The following is a 23,650-nucleotide window of genomic DNA, read 5'->3' on the forward strand; positions in this document are numbered from 1 at the left end:
TGGTTTTATTTTGTGTTAGTGTTATGGATGGTGGTGGTGGTTGGCGTTGGCAAGGCCGACGAGGAAGCACCAAATATTATCGAAGGAACAGAGGAAGAGGGAAACAGAAAACAGAGAATGTTATAATCCGTGTTTTCCGGCAAAACCTTAGGGTTCTTTGGCGTTTGTTGTGACAACGTGCAAACCTGAGGATGGGGAGACGATTGTGAAGGCTTTTCAACCATTGAAGCTCTGAACTAAGCTGATTTAAGCGGTTGTCGCAAAGGTAACGAAAAACCCATATCACCGAACCTTTAAATCTCGATATCTTGGTTCATATTGTATAATGAGTTATGAAATAGGGCTTGTTAGAATCGTAATAAGGAGATCTATAAATTTGTAGAAGGAATCAGGATGAAATTCGAATCGTAGAAGGAGGATATGGCTTCGGGATATAGTAGGTATTAACAGAAAGGATGGGAAAAATTTCAGAAAACGCAAGGAAGAAGAAGAAGCGCGTGCACGACACGCAGGCGCGTGAGGGCCGCGACTGGGTGTGTGACTGGGAGTGCTCCTGGCGCGTGGGACAGACACACCGAGGATGTAAGGGTGCGTGAGGGCGCGTGAAGCATCATTTTGGGTTCCCGGTTTGTCCCGTTCGATTTGTTTTGACCTGTTCTACCTAGATTGATCTATACTTACCTTGAAAATGGTGAAATATAGGTCTAATCGGAAGGAATTGTGTTGAAATACCCTATTAAATGTACAATCAAGAGAGAAAGGGATTCGAAACCAGGTAAGTAGCGTATCGACCTTTGAACTAGTTCTTAACTTGTTTTACAACATGTGAGTATGTTGTTTACCTGATTAAGAGCTTAATATGTTATGATGAGCTTTGATGATATTGAGCGTTTATTGTATATTGTGACTGCTTGCCAGTGATGTAAGCATGATATAAATGATTGTCAGAATGTTCTATGTGTTGAACATGATACATGTATGAAAACATGCAGTAACTGTGAGTATGTTATGCATGTTAATAGAAAGGTTATGACTCTAAGATATGCTTATTGGTTGTTGAGCTATGGCTTATTTATATGAGTATGATAGTCTACTAATTCCCGCGGAGTTCCTGGCCAACGCGCTGTGTGCTAAGTCAGGGAGCATGAGTACTCCTGACCGTTGGTATATGAGATAAACAGGCCGCCAGAGCAATTAGTAGACGGGCCGTATTTGACCGAGAGCGAGTCTTACATACGAGTCCGAAAATTCTAGATAAGCATATCGAGAGAGAGTCAGTAACCTAGCTGGAGGTAGCTGAGATACCTCATTAATGAATAGATGACCCTAGTAAGAGAAACTAGGAGTCAATGTTGAATAAAACTTAAAAACATTTGCTATGCTAAGCTGGAGGTAGCTGAGATACCTCATTAGTGAACAGATGACCCTAGTAAGAGAAACTAGGAGTCAATGACGAATAAAATTTAAAAACACCTGGAAAGATTAGTTATGAATTCATGAAAGATAAAGTTGGCTACTTACTGGGTAATTTAATTACTCATCAAAATTATTTTTAACTTTTCTTTCCAGATTTAGTTGATGCAGGCCAATCGAGGATGAGGGCGAGACCAGCGGGCTAGGGACTATTTGGGAATCCATGTCTGTGTCTGTTTTGTGTACTTATGCTTTCGCTGTCAAGAATCTACTTCGGTTGTTTTAAGTTTAAATAGCACTCGTTTTAAATGTTTTACTTGATGTTTTTGGAAACATTTTTTTTGAAATTTATCATTGGTTGTCGGAGTTTATTATCGAGGTCAGTAGTAACTCCTGTGAATCGCGTTGACGATAAGCGGGTGTTACAATTAATTATCAAATTATTTTTTAAATTAAGAAATAATTCTAACAATTTTTCATTTACATTCTAACAATTTCTCACTAGATATGGTATGGTGCTTATATTTTAAATTTCCAATGTTGTAAAATTATACATTAAATATTCTTCCAACATACTTTAAAAGGAAGAAATAAATTCTGACCGTTGATTTCGACGATTCCCTGGTTTTACGCAAAATTGACGGTTGGATTCCAGAATTAGATTTGGATTGAGTTCCTCTTTTGGAAAGGATTGTCTTTCCATTCTATTGGCACTAAAACGCAACGTTTAAAATTAAATTAAATTTAAAAAATAAAAAAACAAAAACAAAGAAGTGCAAGTTGGCAAGTTGCTCACATGACATGGTCGGGCAGGGGCAGGGGCAGGGGCAGGGGCAGGGGCAGTACCCACGCTTCTCGCCGCTAAAGTTTTGCCCTAGGAATTCTGCCTCGTTTCTTACACTATATAAACTCCACAAACTTCGTTTAGTTCATATGTTTTCTTTATCTACTTCGCCTCTTTGTTTCGTTCATTGCTTTCTTCGCCGCTTTCTAAAGTCCTTTTTGTTTTCTATTTCCACTTTGAATTTGTTCGTTATATTCTGTTTACGTGCAAAAAAACTTCCATCCGCATGTGACATTTGATTGTGGACATGACGGCCATATTTTGCACAGATCGATTGATCTAATAAAGTAGTCATGAACTCTGCTTTGTTTGCTTCTTCTGAAAGAGGTTTACCTAATTTCGTGTTCTTCTCTTTCAGATTTCCCGCATACATCTTCTTCTTCTACTTTATGTTCTTCTTTTTAAGGTTTTCGGTATCGGAAAGTGGATTTGGTATATCCTGAGATGTGCTTTTGAAAAGTGGCTTTTAGACAAGTGGTTGCGTCGTATTCGGTGCAAAACTTTTGCTAAATAATTGGTGCTTTCAGTTTATGGTTGTTGGCCAATGAGTTTCTTTCGTTAAAACATCAAAAATATCTTTTAACATTTAAGTTTTTTTTTTTTTTTTTTTGCTATGAATTTATGAAAATTACAAATAATATATTGTGATTAATTAAACATTTTTTCTTCATGGTGAAAATTAGTAAAACAAACGATTGATTCAATAATATTACTAAAATTTAATTTTTTCGAGTTATGGTCTTAAAATTTGCTATTGGAAAGTGAATTTATATTAGTCTTTTGGTCTCTAGTTTTTATTTAATAATTTATTATTAATCTTCCTAAAAAAAAAATCATGTAACTCTTGAAAATTTAGAAACTTAATGTAAAATAATCTAAAAATGTGAGATCTAGGTTGAAGAGGAGAACAATGAAACATTATTTTTAGGGGTATAGATGCACACCGCACACATTTACAAGAGTGTTAGAGAAGAGAACAACAAAACCTTATTTATAAGGGTGTTGAAACCTTTTTCTAGCTTACACTTTCATAAGAGTTGTGAAATTTCTTTTTAGCAGAGATTTTTTAAAATCTTGAGGTTTAGCCTTTTGTGTTAGCAACAAAGAGGCTGAACCTCAAAGGGGCAAGAACCGGAGATGGTGTGTCAGTAATAAGCTGGACCCCAAAGGTAGTAAATTGTGATATCCAACATCGGTTGAAGAGAATAATGAAAAGTAAATTGTGATACAAACAATGACCGGTTGTAAATTGTGATAAAAGTAATAAGCTGGACCCCAAAGGTAGTAAATTTGTGATATCCAACATCTGTTGAAGAGAACAATGAAAATTCTTTGAAACTTCTACCTATCTTAAAAACATTGAGGAGAACCCAACCAGAGAAATACAAACAATGAATGAATCATATGAAGAACCATAAGAAAGGACTTGTTGAGCTACAAAATCAACCAATGCCAAGAAGCATCGAAAAATGAAAATATCAAGATCTTCCAGTCCCACCTACAGCTACTTGAAGAACTTAAATGGATTCCTCATCACTATTTATAAGTTAAAGATATCATTAGTTGTGCATGTAATCAATCAAACCACAGTTCATCACAATTTTATGGCCATGAGAATTGAACTCAGCTCAATCAAAAAAGAAAAGAAAAGTAAAGAAAAGGGAAGACTTGCTCCATTTACAAGTAACAGAGGCAGCTTCAATCTGATAGATGCCTGAAAGAAGTAATTCAGATACAGTTACTATATTAATGGAACCCAGCAATAAGAGCTCTAATTCTGTCCTCAGAACCAAAAATTTCCTAAAACAGTTCCATAAATATCAAGTCTTGTAGAACATTCCAACAGCGGCCTGAATGAAGAAGAGAAGATGGCACCAAAAGTTGTCCTCTCTCTGCTACAACATTCATTCAAAGGAATCGACAGAGTATGAAAACTTACAGCAACAATCACCATCTTCTTCAATATTTCATTCTCTCCTTATCATATCATCATCCACAAGTTCCCATGAAAGCATTTCTGCTTGCTGTTAGAGAGCAATATATGTTCCAATGGACATTCTAATGTAGCAGAAGACGAGCACAAAAAATACGATCCACAATTTATTAAGAACTTATTTTGCACTTTTACTGCAGTGTTGCAGCATTTGACGGGAAAAACCTCATAAGAAAGCTTGAGAGAGACCAGATACAGATGATCCCAAGAAATTGAAGAACATTCAACAGCGTACCCAGAGAGCTGTTTATTGCCAAGTTATTTGGAGTCATTTCAGCTCCTTTTATGGTAAATGAAAGTGCTGTCACCAGTTGAGCTGCTCTATTAAGTTGATGCAATCTGTAAACCTGTTTAACAACAACTCTTCAGTTCGAACCCCACGATATTGAATAAGGTACTACAAGATGGGCATATAAATTATTCATAGAGGAAAATAGTCACCAGAAATGATAGACTAATATACAAATTTTTGCATAGAATAACTAAATGAAGCAAATCCAGCAAGGAGGTGCTAGGCAACAAAAGATGTAGAGGGAGAATGATAATCTATGAACATTCTTACTTGAAAGACAATTGGAATAACAGGCCATGACGGCGATTCCTTGCGCCGTGCGTATTGTTCAAATGCAAATTGGACAACAATGCCAACAAGGTAAGGTGCAAGTGTGGCAGATGCTGCTGGGCCTGTCCATGGCCACACTAACCCCATAGTGACCATAGGTATTATTAAACTGAGTGCTAAGGCAGCTACAGAAGAGATCCGCTGTCCAAATTGATTAGACAGGGTTTGATAACTATTTCTCACAGTATCGGGTTCAGTAGGCCTTCTTGAACGGTCTATTAAAAAAAGAAAAACCGCAACGCCACAATAGAACAGTGCTTCCGTGAAGAACAATATAAGGAAGTCTGCAATCAGGAGATAGTTCGCAGTTTACAATAGAGAATTTCAAATGGCCACTAAAATTTCCAACAGAGTCAAAGGCTCTAAAGTAAACATTTAACAGAACATGGAACTTGTAAAGAAATTACAAAACTCCTTAGAGATCTAAGAGCACTGCCTACTGTAGTATCCTCCTTTGCCTTAAATGTTCTTGAAGAATGAATGGTTTTTAAAACATCTGAACTTAATGGCCCTTTTACACAATATCAATAAAAAGCCATATATAGATGGTCAATCTAAAATGTTTCCTTTGGCCTTCATTGTCCTTGCTGATAGGGAGCATACACACAGCCAATATTACTTAATATATATAAATAAGAAACTGTACTGACCTGTCAACAGAGAGTCCTCGAAAATATTTGAAAGTAGTTTCCGTAGATAAAGCGAGGGGAAAATGAACGAAGCTACGAGGACAGCTGGACCAACAAACCATAAGAATTTGTGTTGATTGCTTTGCACGCTTGACAAACGAGTCTGGTAACCTTCTTTAGAATGGTTGTAAAACGAGATGAAACCCGGTTTCCCACCAGTACCCTCATCAGAGTGTAAAAATGAGTTGTTTTCGAGGGAGATATCTTCATCAGGGGGATGCTGATCTATCTGCTCTAGCTCACCCTGCTCACTGCATTGAGACTGGTCCTCTGAAATAGCAGAGAGAACAGTTTGCCTCCTCGGAAATCTTCTCAGCAATCCATACATTAACTTGAACGATTCAGCTATCCACAATTACAAAAGCGAACCAAGAACATAATGTTTAGTAGTTTAAAAAACAACATTCGGCATTGGATTTGAACAAAATAGACATTTTGGGAAATAAGTCACAATAGGAATCTCACTAAGTAAGCCATAGATATGGTGGTTATGAGAAGTCTAGAAAATAGAAACCAGATAAACCCATTTTATAGCCATTTTGAATATAAACAAACAGCCTGAAGTTCAAGGTAAAATAGTAAATTGCATGTTATAATGAATAAAAGATAGTCCTACCCTTAGCAAACGTTAACCTCTGGAAACTACGTTGCTGGCTGCCAATGCCATACAACGCTTGCGAAAAGCCCAGCTGGAAATCAAAATAAGAACACAGAGTCCATTAAATCAAATGATGTCTTGAAGAAAATAATGAACATTTTTAGATGAGATAGCACAAAGAGACAACAACAATTTCAATATCAAAAGATTATCATGTTAGAACCATCTTACTAGTCAGTAGACGTCAAAGCAAAAGGTTACTACAGATAGCAAGGCTCTCAATGAAGATCGCAGAATGAGAAATCATTGTAGACAAACACTCAATACGTAATTAATTCAAAATCAGCAGGGGCCGCCTGTGCACAATCCAAAGCCTATCTGGTGTTTGCTTACTACTTCATTGAATTTACCAAAGCTTTTTTCTCTAAGCCTAGTTTGTGTTCGCTTCGAAATACATTTCAACCCACAGCGTACCAACTAGTTTTCACACTCCACGGCAGCAATGTTGAAACATGAATTTATAGAACAAATTAATTTTCAGAGAAAGCATGAACGCATGAGAAAGCGAGTAGAGAACCAAAAAGCACCTGTGAGCTTCTCCGGGCGCCAGAGGGTGAAGATAGAGAAGGAACCGAACAAGAAAGAGAAGCAAATTTAACAGACATGTCCGAGAAAGAGAAAGAATTAGCACCCAACTCCAGTACTGACTCTAGTAATCCATTTCGATGAAGTCCAATGAGAGCTCGTTGAATTCGAAGTACATTTCATCAATACGCACGACGAAAATCCTGTAGAGAGTAACAAAATGAAGGGAAAGTAGAAGAATTGGATGATTCTTGGAGAATGGGTTTTGGAAACGGGAAAAACAATATAGCAACAGAGGCGCAGCCGCCTCCTTCGGTGTGTCTATTGGAATTGGTAGCCTCAAACGGCGGGTGAATGGAAGAATATGTATTTTTGACCGTCTTATTTCCATCTCTAGTCGCCTATCCTCGATGGGACTCCTTGATTCTCTTTCCCTTGTGTGGATAAATTCCTTTCTTCTAAATTAGGTCAAATACAGAGTTTATTACACAACATTTTCTAAAATTTTAAAAATATTTAATAAATTGAGATTTATATATATTTGATACCTAAAATAAAAAATATTTAAACTTTCATTCACGTGATGTTAAACTTTGTTAAAAGGTTACATTCTCGTTAACTATTGTGGCTTAACTGTCAAAAGATAGATCGTTAGTAGCGAAGAATCAAAACGCTTCTCTAATTCATTCCCTCCGTCGTTCAACAAAGAAATGTCATAGGTACAAGGGTAAAGAGGAGAGGGGAGGTGGGAAAAAAGAAAAGGAAAAACACTTCAAAACAGTTCATACAAGTGTTCATATGAGAGTAAGCTACAAAATAAACAAAGTTCGAGCACCCTCCGTCCAACTCCAAAACAGTTCTCTCCTGCACCGTCAAATCTGGCTCCTACTACACTGCTCGATTCAGTTCCACACCATCAGCTGTTCAGATTTTGAAAATATTAGACTTTTCACCAAAAGGAAATCCATTAAAAACGAACTGGAAAAGTAATATTTCTTAACGACTTGATCCTTAGACGATCGACCTGCTATGTATATAAACTGGGGTGGCGCAGGTCAAATAAAGAGAATGTATTTGGAATCTCCAAATTATGCTAAATATGATAGGCATCTAATCAAACTGGTCCACCTTGTTGCTTGTGGAAGTTCCCACCATCTCTTCTGGACTGACCTTGGCCCCTCTCCACGTACCTTGATCCTGAATGCTGTGTGGTATCCTTAGGTCTATTATCCATGTTCGGCTTTCCATTATGTGGCCCAACTGGTTGGTACTCGTACTGCAAATTTTGTCTCTGCCTGTCTCTATTAGCAGGTGGATAATGCTGCTGCTTATGATGTTGAGAGGAATTCCTTTCCCGACGAGATTCTGGCCCTCGTCCAAAGCGGTTATTGTTCTCACCGCCTTTATGATAAAATGTAGGCAACGGTTGATCGCGTCTGGTATCTGTATTTGCTGGAGCAACCTCAACGGTATGGATAGGACCTTCGACTGGGGAGTAAGGACGATCTTTGCGGGAGTAAATTTTCTTCTCTACTCTGGCCCCATGAGGACCAACATCTGGTCCTTCCATGATTGTTCTTGCACCAGTAAACCTATCGGACTGATTTTGGGCCACATCATCACTCGTTTTTGTGGCATGTGAAAATGGCCTAGATCCCATTTTATTAGTCTGTCCAGCTTCAGCTTCAACATTTTGATCACCACTAGGCTTGCTATTTTGATGATTGTGGGGCTGAACCATCCGGGATTTGGGTTGCCAATGAGATGTTGAACGCTCCCCAACACCCCGATTTTCTTTGGCAGCAGCAAATACATCTTTTTGATCTGCCCCGAGCACTGAGGATTGGGAAGAATTTTTTTCATTGTCTCCACTTCTAAGTTTCTTTTCATTCAAATCAAAATTGTTCCCTACACCCTTGTGCCCCTTAAATTGGGACCGTTTTCCCCTGCTTGTCACCCCCTGGTCTCTCCCAACAGCTGCAGTGACAGCTGGGATAGAGGCTGAGTAGTTGGGATCGTTCCATCCATCGGGTGGATCCCACTCATCAACGTGGCTCGTAAACTCATTGATGGTGCTTCCAGTAGCCTTCTCAGGTACTTGATATTCAGTTGATTTTTGAACAAAACTACCAGCAGCATTTGAAACATAAGATGATTGGTCTTGTAAGCCTTGCCCATATTCTGTGGCTCCCCGTTGGCGCCACGATGCATGTGCCTTGCTTTGTTTATGGTGCCTACCATCCCCGTTTCTGTGATCTGTGGAAAATCCCACATTGCCAGAAACAGCACCAGCAGGTCGAGTATTATCAGAACTTTTGGAACTAGAATCTGCCTTATTATCATCTTGCGCCTGGTTCATGGGGAAAATATCTTGATGGATGGTTCCTTGCTGTGCCATTTCCTTGACTACTGGCTTCGGTACATATATCTCTCTTTCAGCTCGCTTGTTCTTTGGCATACACTGCACTTGATTATCAATCTTTACAGATGAAGTAACAGCCCCAGCTTCATTTTTATGAAGAGTTTCATCCGTAATCTCACATTTGTTGAGAGATCGCACAGGGGCCCAGATAACAGAATCACTCCCATGGATCTTTTCTCCTGGTCTATTTTGAGCATTTCTTGGAATCCTGCGAGAATGCTGAGACTTCCACTGACCGTTACCTTTGCCAAGAGTTTCTACAACTGGTAACAGAGGTAGCTGCTCTCTGGACTGATTTTCATCTCCATTAATTGGCGGTTGTGGATCTGAAGGTGGATCCATTACCGATTGAGAAGCCTTTGGTTTATCATATTCCGTTGTAAGATTTGCCTCTTTTGAAATTTGAGGTGATGCTGCAGATATCGAGGTCTCTTCCACTTTGTGCCTGCTCTTCCCACTCTTGTTATTTTTCTTTCTTGCATGGGTGGAATGTTCAGCAACAGGTTCTGTAATGATAGCACTCGACTCGTCTACAACTGAAATGTCAGCAACAACTGTCTGAACTTTTGAATCCTTAATTAAGTGGGGAATCTTTTCAGTCTTTTCAGATGGAATATTTGGTTTTTGTTTATTTCCTGTACGCTTGTGCTTCAAGGATGCACCGCCCCCATTTACCTCCGAAGCATTCTTCTTTTGGACTGCATCATTAATGCTTGCCTCCAGCTCCAAAGTTCTCAATTGATTATGTGCCACAACCTGTTCCTTACTGCCACTACTTGGTTTCTTCGATTGGGCATCTCCTGATAAAATGGGAGAATTTTTATTAGTGCCCATAGTTGACTCACTATTGTTAGCAACCACGTGTGGATCAGAAACTGTGGTATACTCTCCAGATATAGTACTACCACGCGTGCTTGGGTCATCAAGATTTTGAGGTTCTTGTATCTTATTTCTTATGGCATCATTAGAAACATTTTCAGACCACTGGTTCGGACCCTCCCCTGCTATTGTACGCCTGTTCAATTCTTCAAGTTTTGCCAGGGCCCTGGCCCTCTGTTTTCTAGTCCTTTCCTCCTCTTCCTCCTGCAATTGTCTGGTGCGTTGCTTTGCTAGCTCTCTCATCTTTGTGCGCTGATCAAAATAAAACAGAACGATTGTTTTTAGAAAAAAGAAAGTACACAGAAGAACTAGCAACCACATAAATTAAACATATACCTGAGCTTGAGTATCTTTTGAATCACCCATGGATGGAGTAGGTACATCTCCATGGCTATCTGAAGAAAATGACTCAGCCTTATTAATAGCGCCTATAGCATTGTCGTCTCTTGCAAGCACAGAACTTTCCTGGTTGGGAGTTGCCATCATGCCTGGGGAGTCCAACAGAGGTCTTTTATGCCACCCATCAACCTCCCGTGTATTGACTTTTCCTCTGCCATGATGATCACTTCTCCCTTGCATTCCACGATTAGGCCTCCTGCAGATTTGAAAAAAGAATAAATTTGCTCAAGATCTTCCAACAATTTTAATCAAGCAGGACTAGGGCAAACCTGTGGACATGTGCTCCACCGTATAATTTAACATTCCTATCTACAGTGGACAAACTTAATTCACTGGAGGCTGGGTCTATGACTTCATTAAAATCCCTATTTTCAGGAAAAACAGCACTTGCACTAGCTTCTTGGGCAATAACATGATCAGAGTGTGTATCATTAAATTGAAGCTCATTTGGCTCCTCCCTCCTGCAAATAGGTGAAACATCATGTCGCACATCAGAAGCTCGGGCTTTGGCATTTAATCCTTCTATCTTCTGAATCAGACTTGAATCTTTTGTGGCAGTTGCCAGTGGTTTGGGAACTTCAGAGAAACCAGCAGCAGCAGCAGCCGATTTTTCTTGCAAACCATCACCAATCTTCGCGTTTCCATGAGACTTGGCTTTCATACTTTCAGCAGATTGAGTTTCTTGGTTGGCAGAAGCCTGAGAATACGGTGGCACCTCCAACGTTCTCCTCAAATCAACTTCTTTTTTATGATCCCAGTCATTCTCCCATGGAGTCATCCTCTGTTGGTCATCCTTCTCAACAATCAACTGATTAGTGGTTGTTGAGATTATCCTATTTTCTTCTTCGTTCTTACTATTTAAGTTTCCCGGCTGCTTCAAAAGAACCTTGTATGGTCCTTGATTATCACAAGGAAGACCAGCTTCTACTTGTTCTGGAACCAGATGGGAACTTGCAGGCTCAGATGCAATTTGGCCTTGGCCCAAGTACCTGTTATAAACAGCAGGGCCAGCAGGTCCAGCAGACATTCCCATAAATGGAGCATCTCTATCGCTTGAATTGCAGTAGCCCATGGGAGGACGGAAATATCCCTCATAGGTAACTGGACCTGGGTAAAATCCAGGTCTAATTGGCATGCCTGGATGAATAAAACCATCATGCATAGGAGGTCTATACATATCTCCAGTTTTAGTATGATGTCCCCTGGGTCCAGTTCCATGAGAAGGCTGGGGATTGGGAAGACCGCCTGAGGGAATATGTGGAGGATAATACAGAAATGGGTCCATAGGAAAATTACCAGGAGCAACTGGAGTTCTATATGGAGGACCTCCTTGTGGAGGACCCCTATACCATACACCACCTTGAGGATTGTTTACTGGAGAACCATGCCAAGCATCATAATGTGGGGGAGGAATATTTGCACCAGGGTAAGGTTGGGGATGCCCCAGCCATTTCTCTACACTGGGCCTAGGCCCATCATCGTTGTGCGGAAGATTATCACTTCTCCACGAATTAGCACTTTCAACATTTGTAGTCACATTTTTAGGGTCATCTGAAGTTTTAAGACAGTCCAAGTAAGCAGCTATACTATATGATAAAAGGGCAGAATTTACTTACGGAATAGGCAGGAGGCACGACATTGCAACATCCTGATTTAGAAAAAAATACCACATACCGATTGCCGAAGTTCCAGTCCTCTCTTTCATTGTAGCTCCTTCACTAGACCTAGTATCTGTGAAACAGGAAATTCATGTCATTTTCAAGAGATGCCCCTTCGTCACTAGTAGGTAACGGAATGTGCTTACTTTAATTTAACAAATAAATATAGAAGAAACTAAAAAAGGCATTATTTGTTAACATGATGAGAACCAAAGAGAGAACTATTCTTGACTAGCCATAGGAACAAACAAGAGAATCATAATAATATCCACTAATACTACAATAGACATCGTATCATGAACTTCTCTGCAATAAGGTGACATAATATTTGAACAGCCATTGACATATGCATAGTGTAACTCTTTTTTTAATGACATGGAGCCTTCATTTCATAGATGGTATGGAATTACAAAAGACGGAATCACTGAGCTATAAGAGATGTAAGGCTATAATCACAAAATATGGAGTGAATTTACACATGCCTGGTGTAACTCAAAACGACATCAAGCTGATTAACTAAAGATACAAGAGAAAAGGATCAAACTCTATGCAATGGATACTTCAAAAACTCTAAATTCCTTAAGGTTTTTTCAAACTGATAAGAATTGGTATTAAAGGTAACAAGTTAAGAAATTTGTGGCCTGAAAGGAATTAAGATGCATCCCTTTAATACTTAAATCTAAATGAGCTAGCATTAATTTAACGTGGACCAAGCCCAGATTGAGCACCAAACAAGTTCACAAATACAAGATGTAATACAATGGTAAAATAAACTGAGTTCAAGTAACACATAAACATGAACCTCGTGACTCAGCATCCTTTCCTACACATTCTTTCTCAGAACCCAGCGAAGGAAAATCTCCTGATGTCAAAGAAAACCCATCCCTCTTACATGGCATCGCTCCCTACATGTACATATAAATTTATGGATGAGATATTTTCAGACCAAGCTGTAATACGAAAAGTAAACTAGAAGGAAAAACAGTTGACAATAACTTGCTCCCAAGGATTGACAAGTTTGACCACATTGGGTAGTGTCTAAACCACCTATCTAAAACAGTTATCCACCAAACCCATCTTCTGGTAGCATACATCTAGGCCACTAATATATAAAAATAAATTAGGATCTGGGCCACAAATTAAGACAAGCTATTTCTTTACCCCTAGGGTTAACCACGAAGAAAGGGGGACCTTTTCATACATCTCTCATTGGGTCAATCCTTCAAAAAACTTGTAAATATCCTTTTTTCTTAATAATAGACAGCAGAAGCTCTTTTCAGTAAGGGTGTGTTTTTGTCCCCTTTGTTGCTCAGGCCTTTGTTTTCATAGGTTTTATCGTCCTATCATTTATCTTAATAAAAGTTGTTTTTTTATTTTTTTTATTTTTAAGGAAAGATTACATAATTGGGAAAATGTATACAATTAAGATAAATACACAGCCTGCAAGCATCATACCACTTTCTCTATAGTCACAGCAGAATTCCAAGCCACTGGATTTTCAGAAGTCTCTGCAAATCGTGACAATTGTGAGCTACTAGATTTATTTTCAGCACTGTGAGGGCGCAAGGATGCGAGTGATGCATGACTTAACGTCACAGGCCCAGAGGCAGATGATGGTCTAGAACTCGGACCCCATGCATTAGCATGAGGTTCATGGGACCTGTCACTGCCAGCCGTTGATGGACGAGTGCCACCTCCAGCAGATGAAGGGCGACCACAGAGATGGCTTGGTGAACCAGAAGCACTGTCTGTATTTGGAGAACCAGATGAGGAGCCCCAAGCATTTGTTGCAGATGAAGTTGATTTATTGCCCCAACTGAGGGTACCCCTATCAAGTGCGGGGAAATAGACACAATTCAATCAAGCAGACAATCAACCAGGAAACACATAAAAAGGTTTGTGATAGAATGAGTTAGCTAAAACTTAATAAAAACACGTGAAAAAGCCAGAAACAGAGAGTAGTGGCCAAATAAATAATTGCATACTCACTTGGGTACAATTTCCACATTTGGGTCCAAACCATGATTTTCTAACCTGAAATAGGAGGCATAATACATAGTTTCAAAGAGAAAGCAGTTTACTAGGTTGAATAGGAATATTCATATCTAATAGCAATAAGTCGATGACAACACTGAGATGACAGAACACAACGATGATAATTGATCAACAAAGCAAATACCTTTGACTGGGTAAGTTTATAGGTTTTGGAACAGCAACCTTTCCTAAAACAGTCATCCCACCTCGTCTGGCTGATGTCCACCTGCCAAGTGTGGAAACAATACGATGTTTGAAGGACTCACTTTAGGCTACATCAGATAATTACCTTTTCAATACAAAGCAAACATGTTTAAAAATCCAGTACCAATTCCATTTTTATTTCTAGGACAAATTCTGTTACACCAACAATTTTCCTACAAAAAGAGCAATCAAACAACAAACTCTACCACTTGACTTCTGCCTTCAAACTTCAGTGGAGTATTCTTCATTGCTAATTCACATCTTTTTGCGGAGTAAACTTCGCATTTATTTCAGCGTTTATCTGACTTGCCAATGGATAAAAGGTATAAAGCTTCCTGAGGAGATTTTAGGAGAATTTCCTTTATATGGAGAATGCCAACCCCTTCCAATTACCATAATCGTGTCTATTCTGTAGGATAATAAGCTATCAAAAAGTAGATAACGATTTAAAGATACGTTTTCTTTCAGACACCATTAACACACTACATACCATAGTTCGGAGGAACTTAGCTAAACCAAAAGGTTTCCTCCCATTCTCTTGCCCTTTCATTGAAGAGTTCCTTGTTCAAACCTCTTTTTCCTTTCTTGCTAAAGACAGATGATCACTCCAAGGTGGAATGCTATTTACACTATTCTTTAAGAGAATAGGAGTAATATTATTTTATTCCTATATTTGAGGTTCTAACGACAACTTTTTTTATATTAAAAAAAAAAACCCTATGCATTTAATTTGGGTAGCTGGAAAACCTTTCTATAGCTACCCTAGCATTGATAGGGTTTGACCCCTAGACATTCCTTCCCTGTACAATATTTCAGTGATATTATTTCCTCTTTTTTCTTAACAAGAAACAGAGTTAACTTTTCATTGATTTATGAAGAGACTTGCAAGTCTCCTATTTTGTTAATGAATAGGTTGAATCCAATCTTTAGCTGTAATCTACTATGTTGTTTATTTTAAAAAATAATCATACGATTGCGGGGAAAAAATGTCTCAACAATTGTGGTTATAGGAAAAACGTTTGGTGCTATTACTACATATTCATTCAAGGCATTGATACAAGTTACAGCAAACAATGTCAGTAGGTAATTCAGGCGATTTCAGAAAACCTCTATCTATCATCCATGCTTAATGCAGTTGCTCACCCAAACAGAATCTAATTACTGAATGCATATGATGGTCACACTTAAAAGCACAAAAGAAGAGATGAAAACTAGAATTCCATGAATCCAAATGAATAAAAATCAACACTGCAAGTTGCAGTAATACAGCAGGAAAGCAATGCAGTACCTTCTTTCTCCACTCAACATACTTGACGTCATGATTCAACAGTTGTAGCAAGGTCATTCAACCAAATTTATTACAACCTGAGGGAAAATGCCATCAATACGATTCCAAATAATTATGAACATTAATTATACGATATACAGTGGAAATTTACATGTACATTTTATTTATCCATATTCATCAATAAAGCGATCCAAGTGTTAAGATCAATCGCCTAGCCCAAATGGACTCATCCATAAACAGAACAACAAAGTTCCGTTCTGCTTTTGAACCACCTTAAGATGGAGAACCATCACGGATCATTTGTAATTTCTTATATTTCTATACTAGAATCCACAATATGCAAGATAATCAAATAAGTAATCAGCGCCATTGAATTATGCATTCTAAAAATCGGTCCTTTCATATTGGTGGTAGCCATCATTTTACATTCTGAAGTTTAAATCAATATCCAAATTGAATCTTTACATTTCCAAACTAATCCATCAATTACTTCTCAATGCACGATTGCTTGATTCTTCAGAACAATTCTACTCTTGCTCTGCAATTATTGTGTAATAGGTCACTCAGTTGATTAGGTTCGGGAATCCAAGATCAATGCGTAGGAGATTCAGCTTAAAGGACTTCCCATCACTAAACAATCATTCTTTTAGATTCATGACAACAACATCAACAACAACAACAAAAATGAAAAATAAAAAATCCAAAAATTAGCTGCTGTATCCAACTGGCTCAAGCTGTGCACCATCGTCTTGAGCTCTCTCTCTCTCTCTTTCTCTCTCTCTCTCTCTTTCTCTCTCTCTCTCTCTTTCTCTCTCTCTCTCTCACACACACACACACACATTTTCTCTCAGCTCTAGATTGGTTAAAATCCTATAGCCCAAGACAAAAAAATTTGGAAGCTCCTCTTTGCATCAAATTCAAATTCATTGTTGCAATCTAAAACTTCATACGTTCTGATTCCCAGAAAAAACAATCTGTCCGTACCAATACTCTATTGACAACGATTCAAAACCGTTCTCACTGACGCGATTTAAACATGCTCTATTATCCGGTGAACTCAAACCGAAATGGAAAATATATATAAATGTAATCATGGCTACGCAAGTGCAAAACAATTAAAAACTCGATAGAGAAAATTTAACAGGCAATACGAGAAATATAACTAAGTAATAGAACCTATACTGGTCCGGCTTCGACACTTCAAACAACTATGCAAACCCCTAGTGCCTCAAGTAGTTTGCTAATTAATTAAACGTGATTAGAATCCAGGAAAAGAAAAATAGCTAAATATACAGATACGAAGATTTCATCAGCATCCATACTTCATCCATTTCTTATGTCTCACTAGTTTTCCCTTTCCCAAAAATTAAACGCGCGAAATTTGCTAGGACGATTTTATGATGAAATTTGCGTAGAACAACTTGCCTGAAATGAAATAGGCTTCAAATGCTCCGTGCAAAACCTAGGGAAGAATGGGGCTGAAGGAGCTGGTTGATATTTCAGAAATGGAAGAGAAAAACGGAAGGGATAAGAAAACGGGGAAGAAAACAAGAAATCGGAACCTCAGAATCGGTCGGAGATCGCGATGGGGGTTCCGGCAAGGAGATCTCGGGAAATAAGAAACGCGAACTCGAGAGTGATAGGCCTGCGATCGGAGCGAAAAATATATGGAATGAACAGGCGGAAAGGAAGATAGCAGCGGAGGTGTTGGAGGATGGACGACGAGGTGTTTATGTTTTTGCCTTTGCCGTGCCTGTGATAAATTCATAATATTAGAAATTAATAATTCCTATAATTTATTATCGTCAGATGATAAACTGTACAAAAATTACTTTCCCATTTGGGCGTTTCACAGTTTTTTTCTTTCTTTTTCTTTTTGTTTTTCAGATAAACTTAATTTTACTGTGAGATGTCTTATTTATTTTCTTTGAGAGTATAGTTATCGAAATTTGTTCAGATTGATTTAACTATATTTTTTTAAATGCAAATACGTTGGATTCATTTTTCGCCTAATGAAATTGTACTTCGATAAAATAAAAATAAAATAAAGGAAGAGGTATCATAAAGTAGTTTTGAAATTTGTTTATTTGTTGATTTCAATATTCTTAACTCGAGCATAGTTTAAGGCACTAATTTTTTAGCGTACATATTCTTTGGTTTAAATCTCTTAGTATTGAGATATGATTGTACATTTGTTAAGAAGCTAACTTTAGTATGGCTCGATGGTTAAAACATAATTACCTCTCTTGATATTTCAAGATATTGTAATATGAAAATTAAACATTCTATAGCCTTGTCAATATGCGAGAGTGCTTGCCCACCAAAATTATGTATACGTGTGTTTATATATATAAACTCATCTTTACGTATATTAAAATATGAGAATTAAACCATATGACTTAAAAGCAATTGAGATATATTCCATCTCCGAACTATGCAACTTCAACGTGTAAATCTATTATTTGCTAGATACCGACACTTGTAATTATAATTTAATGTCATGGTTAGAGAAAAATCATACCAACATCACGTGATTCATACTACTAAAGTAGGAATTGATAGAACATAAACTACTTAACGTCCTTATCCACTTTTTGTGGCCACACCTGTAAGAAAATTCAAGTAGAAAATCGTTGGATTAAATATTACAACTTATATGAGGTTGCAAAACTAAAAGTGCTTAGGCAAAATAAGCAAACTAACGAAATTGCATTAGACAACCAATTCTATTCGATCATATATTGTCATCTCATTTATTTTAGGGAAAAAAAAAGATATTCATAGGCTTTTCATCATAATTTCCTTTTAGAAATGGCAGATCACACATTCTTAATGTAATTAATGAAATTGAAAATCAAACATTAATGCAAGGCATTTAAGAACAATAAATCAAATGACAAATTTCCCTAAAAAAAATGAAGCGACAAAATCAACTACCCAATGTGGTTCTAAAAAAAATGAAGTGACAAAATCAACTACCTTGTCCTATTTGTCCTATTTGGGCTTTCCCTTTGGAACTTCCCCTCAAAGCTTTAAAACGGCTAGGGGAAGGTTTCCACACCCTTATAAATGGTATTTTGTTCTCCTCCCCAACCAATGTGCGACATCACAATCCACCCCTCTTCGGAGCCTAGCGTCCTCGTTGACACTCGTTTCATTCTCCAATAGATGTGGGACCGCCACCAAATCCACCCCCCTTTGGGGCCAACGTCCTTACTGGCACACCGCCTCGTGTCAACCCCCTTCAGGGAACAGCCTCCTCACTGGCACATAGTCCGGTGTCTGGCTCTAGTATCCATTTGTAATGGCCCAGATCCACCACTAGCAGATATTGTCCTCTTTGGGCTTTCCCTTTCAGGCTTCTCCTCAAGGCTTTAAAACATGTCTACTAGGGGAAGGTTTCCACACCCTTATAAATAGTGTTTTGTTCTCCTCCATAACCAACGTGGAACATCACATTCATATAAGCAGGCAAAAGTTTGAGTATATGAACTTTCCCTTTTCCAGTAAATGTCTCTATCTTATGTTTATGTCAATTGTTTTCCGTTTGCTTATAATCTATTGTACCGTGAATTTTGGAGGCTTTATCTAAAAAACAAGCAAAGCTGAGGCTGGGGAGTCACTTCTCTAAATGTTGTTTTCTTTCTATTTGGTGCTTTTGGTTTGGATGGATGTCCTGCATCAATCACTTTTAACTGCTATTATTCGAGACCAAAGTTCACAATGACAATAAGGGAAATTAATAAGGAAAAATAGGGTAAGTCTTCATCTTCATACCAATTTGACACAAATGGAAGAGAGGTCAAGTATGTTAATTTGTGGCGATTGCCATTATCTTTCGGTTTTGTTTTGTAGAGTCTACTAATGTAAGATGAGAATCCAAATACGTTCCTTTAGGAAAAAGGTAGATATATTATCATATAACATAAGATGAATGTTAGGGGATAACATTGTTAGGATCGCACAACAATGCACAATCGATCTAGATGAACACAAAAACAGGAGAGAGAAAATGCAAAAAGGAATATTAGCTAGCAATTTATATTGATGATTTAAAATATGTCCAGTAATAGAGCATACATAGAGTACTTTTTCAAAGCATTGCCCTAAGAATATATATGGTTTAGTTTACTATATATAGTTTTACCATATACTATACATAAATCTACCATATATAACCATTGAGTAAGCTAATAAATATGCAGTAGACTCCATACCCAACAAACCTATCCTCCACTGTGCAACATTGTCTATTTGAACATAAGGGCTGATGACTTCTCTAATTTCACCAAAAGGTCACATGCCAATGAAAATTATTGTCCGTATCCACAATTTCCTTATCTATCTTTATCTAGCCAATGTGGGAAGCCTTACAAAATTGCAAATGGACAAATCTAGATAATTAGAGGGAGCACGCAAATGTGATTATTTTCTTTACTCAAAAAAATCAAGTACACTTGGTGACAATTTAACATGATACAAGAATAAAAATTTACGTGTTTGAACTTCATTTAGGTGGGATCGCTTACCTCCATACTCCAGTTTTGAACCCATACTTGAAAATCTCTGAATTCCCCGTCATGTATCGAATCAGAACATAGAACTTGAGGGGGGAGAAATTCATTCGTATGAAATATTTGCTTCAGCAGATCGTCCCCACCATATTGCAGAAGCAGCAAGCAGAGGACCTGAATATGCAAAATTCCTATTGTCAATAAGTAAACTCTATTCCAAATTAGATACCAATATACATTTCAGTTTTCAATCAGATTTCTGAGAATCATGAGGAATGATATTGAACTCAGAAATTTCTTAGTTTCATGGGCCTATTAGCGTTAATTGACCTTCATCTCTGGAGAAATGTAACCCCAACAATTAGCAAAGTGAATATCAAATGTATTTAAAAGAATCTTCTTCTTGTTATGAACAGGGGGAATTTTATAATCTTTACAGTAAGCATCTGTCTTGATACTACCTAATTCGGACCTGTTTGTTGAGAATGACAAAATTCCTCAGTTTCTAAAGATGGCAGGCAGTGTAGCTTCAGTAAAGTATTCCTTTCTGACTGTATCTACGGAACAAAATCTCGCCTTCAAAAAGGAAAAAGATCACAGAAACTATTAGAAATAGGATGTAGGGAAGGGCCTGAAGGCAACAACTCCAAACAGCTCAATAAAATTTAAGTGACCAAATCCTAATGTGCAGTTTTGTAAAATGGTGAAACATCTTCAGGATGTGTAGGGTTGGATGCCGGATGGAGTAAACTTGAAAATGCAAGATTTCTTCATTGACAATCAAAAGAAGAAAAGCAAACTCCACATGCAAGTGAAGGAATCTATAATTTGAATTGAACAGGGAGATTAGTGATCAACATCCAATATATTTATTAATCTAGATTTATGGCTAGAGCTGAATCTGCAGTTTAGAAATGGAAATGCATACCAGAGAGGCATATGATTTTAATAATGGCTTGGTAAGTTGCCATAGTGGTCTGAACACAGATGGAGCTTCCACAAAGAGGACTTGACCTAGCCGTTTCGGATAGTAGGAGTAGAACACATCAAACTGCCAGAAAAAAAGAGCACCAAGAGATCAGAAAGAACAACTGACAAATGACATAGAAGCCATCAAAACACAAAATCTCTTGGCCCCGTCCAAACACCTAACCCACCAGAAACTGAAAACATAGAGGGCTCCCTCAGGGGAAAAGGGAATGGGGGGAAGAAAATCCCATTTTCCACACTATGAATTAAGTTATAGTGCTAATTACTAAATGAAGCATCCTTGCAGCTGCAGGCTAGCATTCTGGTACGCATACCAACTAGTTGTTGTCTTGTGGAAAAGCAAAATGCAATATAATTTTCATGTCTTAAAATCAATGATTGACTAGCACAACTATTTTAGCAAGAGCTTCTTCCTGGTAAAGTGAGCAAAAACTTGTGATGCTAAAAAGTGTAAATTGTGTACAGATCATTAGTTCGGCTAGTACAAGTGGTTAAGATATGAATCGCATCACAAACTTGCAAATATTCTTTCTGAGTTCCCACTAATTCAGAATGAAAATTTTCAGCTTGTAAAATTACCAAAAATGTCAAGAACTTAAGATCTGCATTCTCAATACTAAATCCTCGCAGATCAATTATTCCAAGTATTTCTTCTTTTCCAGGTGGAAGCTTGCTCAGTGCCTTCTCTACATAGAACACACACAGTTTCTCGTCCTCAACAGGATCATGGACCTGCGATCAAGTTATTAGGAAAGTCAAAATTCATGTTAAGAGAGTAAATTCAAATAAGATTATACACAAAAACATAATTTTACAATAAAAATAAGAACAAGTGTTCACTGAGGAAGGACAGAGGTCAAAGTCCACGTCATAATGTCAAACTTCACCATTCGTGGAATAGGTGCATCATTGATTCATGGCCAGTTTATTAGATATTTACCTTTGTAATTTTGTAATTTACTGAAATTAGTTCCGGCTGTCTAAGAATTTTAGTTACAGCTGTTATGCAAATTTCTTTCAATTTATTTGTACATGTCTGAGAGATTTCTTCTTGATCAATAAGAAAACAGAGTTTCTCTCAGTTGCAAGACAATGCATAAGCTTTCAAATTACAATGACAAAGGAGTAAATCTCAATCACAAAGGAAGACAATTGTACTGAAAGTGACCTATGGACAATGGTGGGATTGGGTAATTGACTCAAACCAAGAAAATTTGTCAAATATAAATAGGTAACTTACTGCAGGTAAATGCTTGGAAGCCACAACTATGAGTACCGGCCGGAGATTGACATCAAGAAACTCATGGACGAATGCCTTCCCAGTTTCAGCCATTCCCTTTACTGAATTTTCAGTCAGTTCATCTACTCCAAATTCCTGACGCCAGTTCTGTTTGAGACAAAGGGACAATGAAATGCATGTAATTATGCAACGCCTTCCATGGCAATATCATTCCTAACGTTCGCTAAAATTTCAGTATAAACCATGCAAAACTTTTTGGTGAAGATCACATAAATGAAGAAACCTCACTATCTTTGTAAGATGCATGAGTTACTTCTCTTATAGTGAATTGGTTTTGAGATGGAACCCGTTTTTCTAATACTTTTATCTTAGTCTTATTTTGAAAAACAACTAATACAGCAAATTCAGCTTTGGTAACGCCACTTGAACAAGAGACATGCAACAATAAAAAAGTGAGGTTTCAAGAGTATACAATTGCTTTCGTTAATTTTGCAACCGCATCTTCAACAGAATACTTTCGATCCTTCAGAAACCAGAGGATCATCTCTTCATCGTCCCGTCCATTCCGACCAAGAGGAAGACTAGAATGTTCTCTTTCGAGTTTCTCCTTCACTTCCAACACGAGCTGCAACACTTGAAAACATGAACCATAAACTATCGAGTTCATCATCATATACGTATAAACATATAGGCAATCCAGTCAATCAGACGTAAAGCCGCACAATCTTCAAATAACTGCCAGTTACACATATTAAACGATTGACAGAAAGTAAACACAATTCTCCTCAGATAAGGGATAGACGCTCGCATGCTAGAATTTTCGCACCGCATTACAGCTAAATTCTAAGGCAACCTCGTGACAAGAAGACGATGGCAGACACAAAATTCATCAAATCACGGACACAAACATAAAGAAGTTCGAAGGCGTAATTTGAATCCAATCATACAAAACTTCACCATCGTATTCTCAGGGAAATTAGGTCTCTCGAAAGGCAATGTGAGGCAGACGCGAACTAGAAATGGTAGATAATGAGTGGAAGCATAGTACCTTGCGCGATTCATCGGAGCCGGAGACGGAATTCTGAACTGCAAATCTGCGGAATCGAGTAGCTCTGGGTGGAATTGGATAAGTAGTGGGGAGAAGTGGGCAGCGTGGAGTGAGACTGAGACGTACCGCCATTTCTTAAGCAGGATTGAAGATGAACTGTTGCAAAGAAGGCCAGCGAGGGTGGAGATGGGGAGTCGCGCCAAACCAGCATAGTTTACATATAATTAAAA

The 23,650-nt window shown here is 37.9% G+C and overlaps 3 protein-coding genes and 1 long non-coding RNA gene across 7 annotated transcripts; 1 reads left to right on the forward strand and 3 right to left on the reverse strand.

Annotated features, from left to right (window-relative positions):
* Positions 1-678: 678 nt before the first annotated feature.
* On the forward strand, positions 679-1,784 carry LOC147787375 (uncharacterized). The gene is made up of 2 exons (XR_015413830.1): positions 679-775; positions 1,570-1,784. It is a non-coding gene; the product is annotated as an uncharacterized LOC147787375 (long non-coding RNA).
* Positions 1,785-3,914: 2,130 nt separating this feature from the next.
* LOC111780702 (uncharacterized) lies at positions 3,915-7,187 on the reverse strand. Its single transcript, XM_023661177.2, has 5 exons — positions 6,747-7,187; positions 6,178-6,250; positions 5,523-5,906; positions 4,813-5,156; positions 3,915-4,597 (listed from the first exon to the last, which is right to left on the reverse strand). Exons 1-5 carry the CDS (start codon positions 6,822-6,824, stop codon positions 4,382-4,384), a joined length of 1,095 nt encoding a protein of 364 aa, XP_023516945.2. The 5' UTR covers positions 6,825-7,187; the 3' UTR covers positions 3,915-4,381.
* Positions 7,188-7,399: 212 nt separating this feature from the next.
* Positions 7,400-17,390, reverse strand: MOS1 (modifier of snc1). Of its 3 annotated transcripts, none has more exons than XR_002812724.2 (11): positions 17,054-17,390; positions 15,629-15,705; positions 14,282-14,362; positions 14,092-14,136; positions 13,558-13,930; positions 12,905-13,007; positions 12,119-12,175; positions 10,714-11,995; positions 10,382-10,640; positions 7,769-10,297; positions 7,400-7,664 (listed from the first exon to the last, which is right to left on the reverse strand). XR_002812724.2 is itself a non-coding variant. In XM_023659822.2 (11 exons), exons 2-11 carry the CDS (start codon positions 15,658-15,660, stop codon positions 7,633-7,635), a joined length of 4,689 nt encoding a protein of 1,562 aa, XP_023515590.2. In that variant the 5' UTR covers positions 15,661-15,705; positions 17,054-17,390; the 3' UTR covers positions 7,400-7,632. The 3 variants fall into 3 exon arrangements, 2 of the variants coding, with proteins under 2 accessions (XP_023515590.2, XP_086975720.1); XM_023659822.2 differs by having other exon boundaries at positions 7,873-10,297; XM_087119594.1 differs by having other exon boundaries at positions 7,400-10,297.
* A 2,640-nt stretch (positions 17,391-20,030) lies between these two features.
* LOC111779656 (CRAL-TRIO domain-containing protein C3H8.02) lies at positions 20,031-23,611 on the reverse strand. 2 transcript variants are annotated; one of them, XM_023659755.2, is made up of 7 exons: positions 23,421-23,611; positions 22,845-22,997; positions 22,373-22,519; positions 21,712-21,864; positions 21,071-21,193; positions 20,615-20,718; positions 20,031-20,316 (listed from the first exon to the last, which is right to left on the reverse strand). In XM_023659755.2, exons 1-6 carry the CDS (start codon positions 23,550-23,552, stop codon positions 20,641-20,643), a joined length of 786 nt encoding a protein of 261 aa, XP_023515523.2. In that variant the 5' UTR covers positions 23,553-23,611; the 3' UTR covers positions 20,031-20,316; positions 20,615-20,640. The 2 variants fall into 2 exon arrangements, with proteins under 2 accessions (XP_023515523.2, XP_023515524.2); XM_023659756.2 differs by having other exon boundaries at positions 20,604-20,718.
* Between the last annotated feature and the right edge of the window lie 39 nt (positions 23,612-23,650).

Source organism: Cucurbita pepo, chromosome 18, assembly GCF_057944985.1.
Source record: "Cucurbita pepo subsp. pepo isolate OVF chromosome 18, ASM5794498v1, whole genome shotgun sequence".
NCBI classification, from domain to species: Eukaryota; Viridiplantae; Streptophyta; class Magnoliopsida; order Cucurbitales; family Cucurbitaceae; genus Cucurbita; species Cucurbita pepo.

Bases quoted from the DNA above. Each gene is read 5' to 3' on its own strand.
- LOC111780702 (XM_023661177.2), bottom strand. From the start codon at position 6,824: ATGTCTGTTAAATTTGCTTCTCTTTCTTGTTCGGTTCCTTCTCTATCT. The intron at 5,907-6,177 runs GTAGGACTATCT...AATTGTGGATAG, and splicing joins GAGGTTAACGTTTGCTAAGG to CTGAATCGTTCAAGTTAATG. The intron at 5,157-5,522 runs GTCAGTACAGTT...TCCTGATTGCAG, and splicing joins CGAGGACTCTCTGTTGACAG to ACTTCCTTATATTGTTCTTC.
- MOS1 (XM_023659822.2), bottom strand. From the start codon at position 15,660: ATGACGTCAAGTATGTTGAGTGGAGAAAGAAG. The intron at 13,931-14,091 runs GTGAGTATGCAA...CGCACTTGATAG, and splicing joins AATGTGGAAATTGTACCCAA to GGGTACCCTCAGTTGGGGCA. The intron at 12,176-12,904 runs GTTCATGTTTAT...CCTGTTTCACAG, and splicing joins AAAGGATGCTGAGTCACGAG to ATACTAGGTCTAGTGAAGGA.
- LOC111779656 (XM_023659755.2), bottom strand. From the start codon at position 23,552: ATGGCGGTACGTCTCAGTCTCACTCCACGCTGCCCACTTCTCCCCACT. The intron at 22,520-22,844 runs GTATACTCTTGA...TGTCTCAAACAG, and splicing joins CAAAATTAACGAAAGCAATT to AACTGGCGTCAGGAATTTGG. The intron at 20,719-21,070 runs GTATGCATTTCC...TCCTTTTTGAAG, and splicing joins TAAAATCATATGCCTCTCTG to GCGAGATTTTGTTCCGTAGA.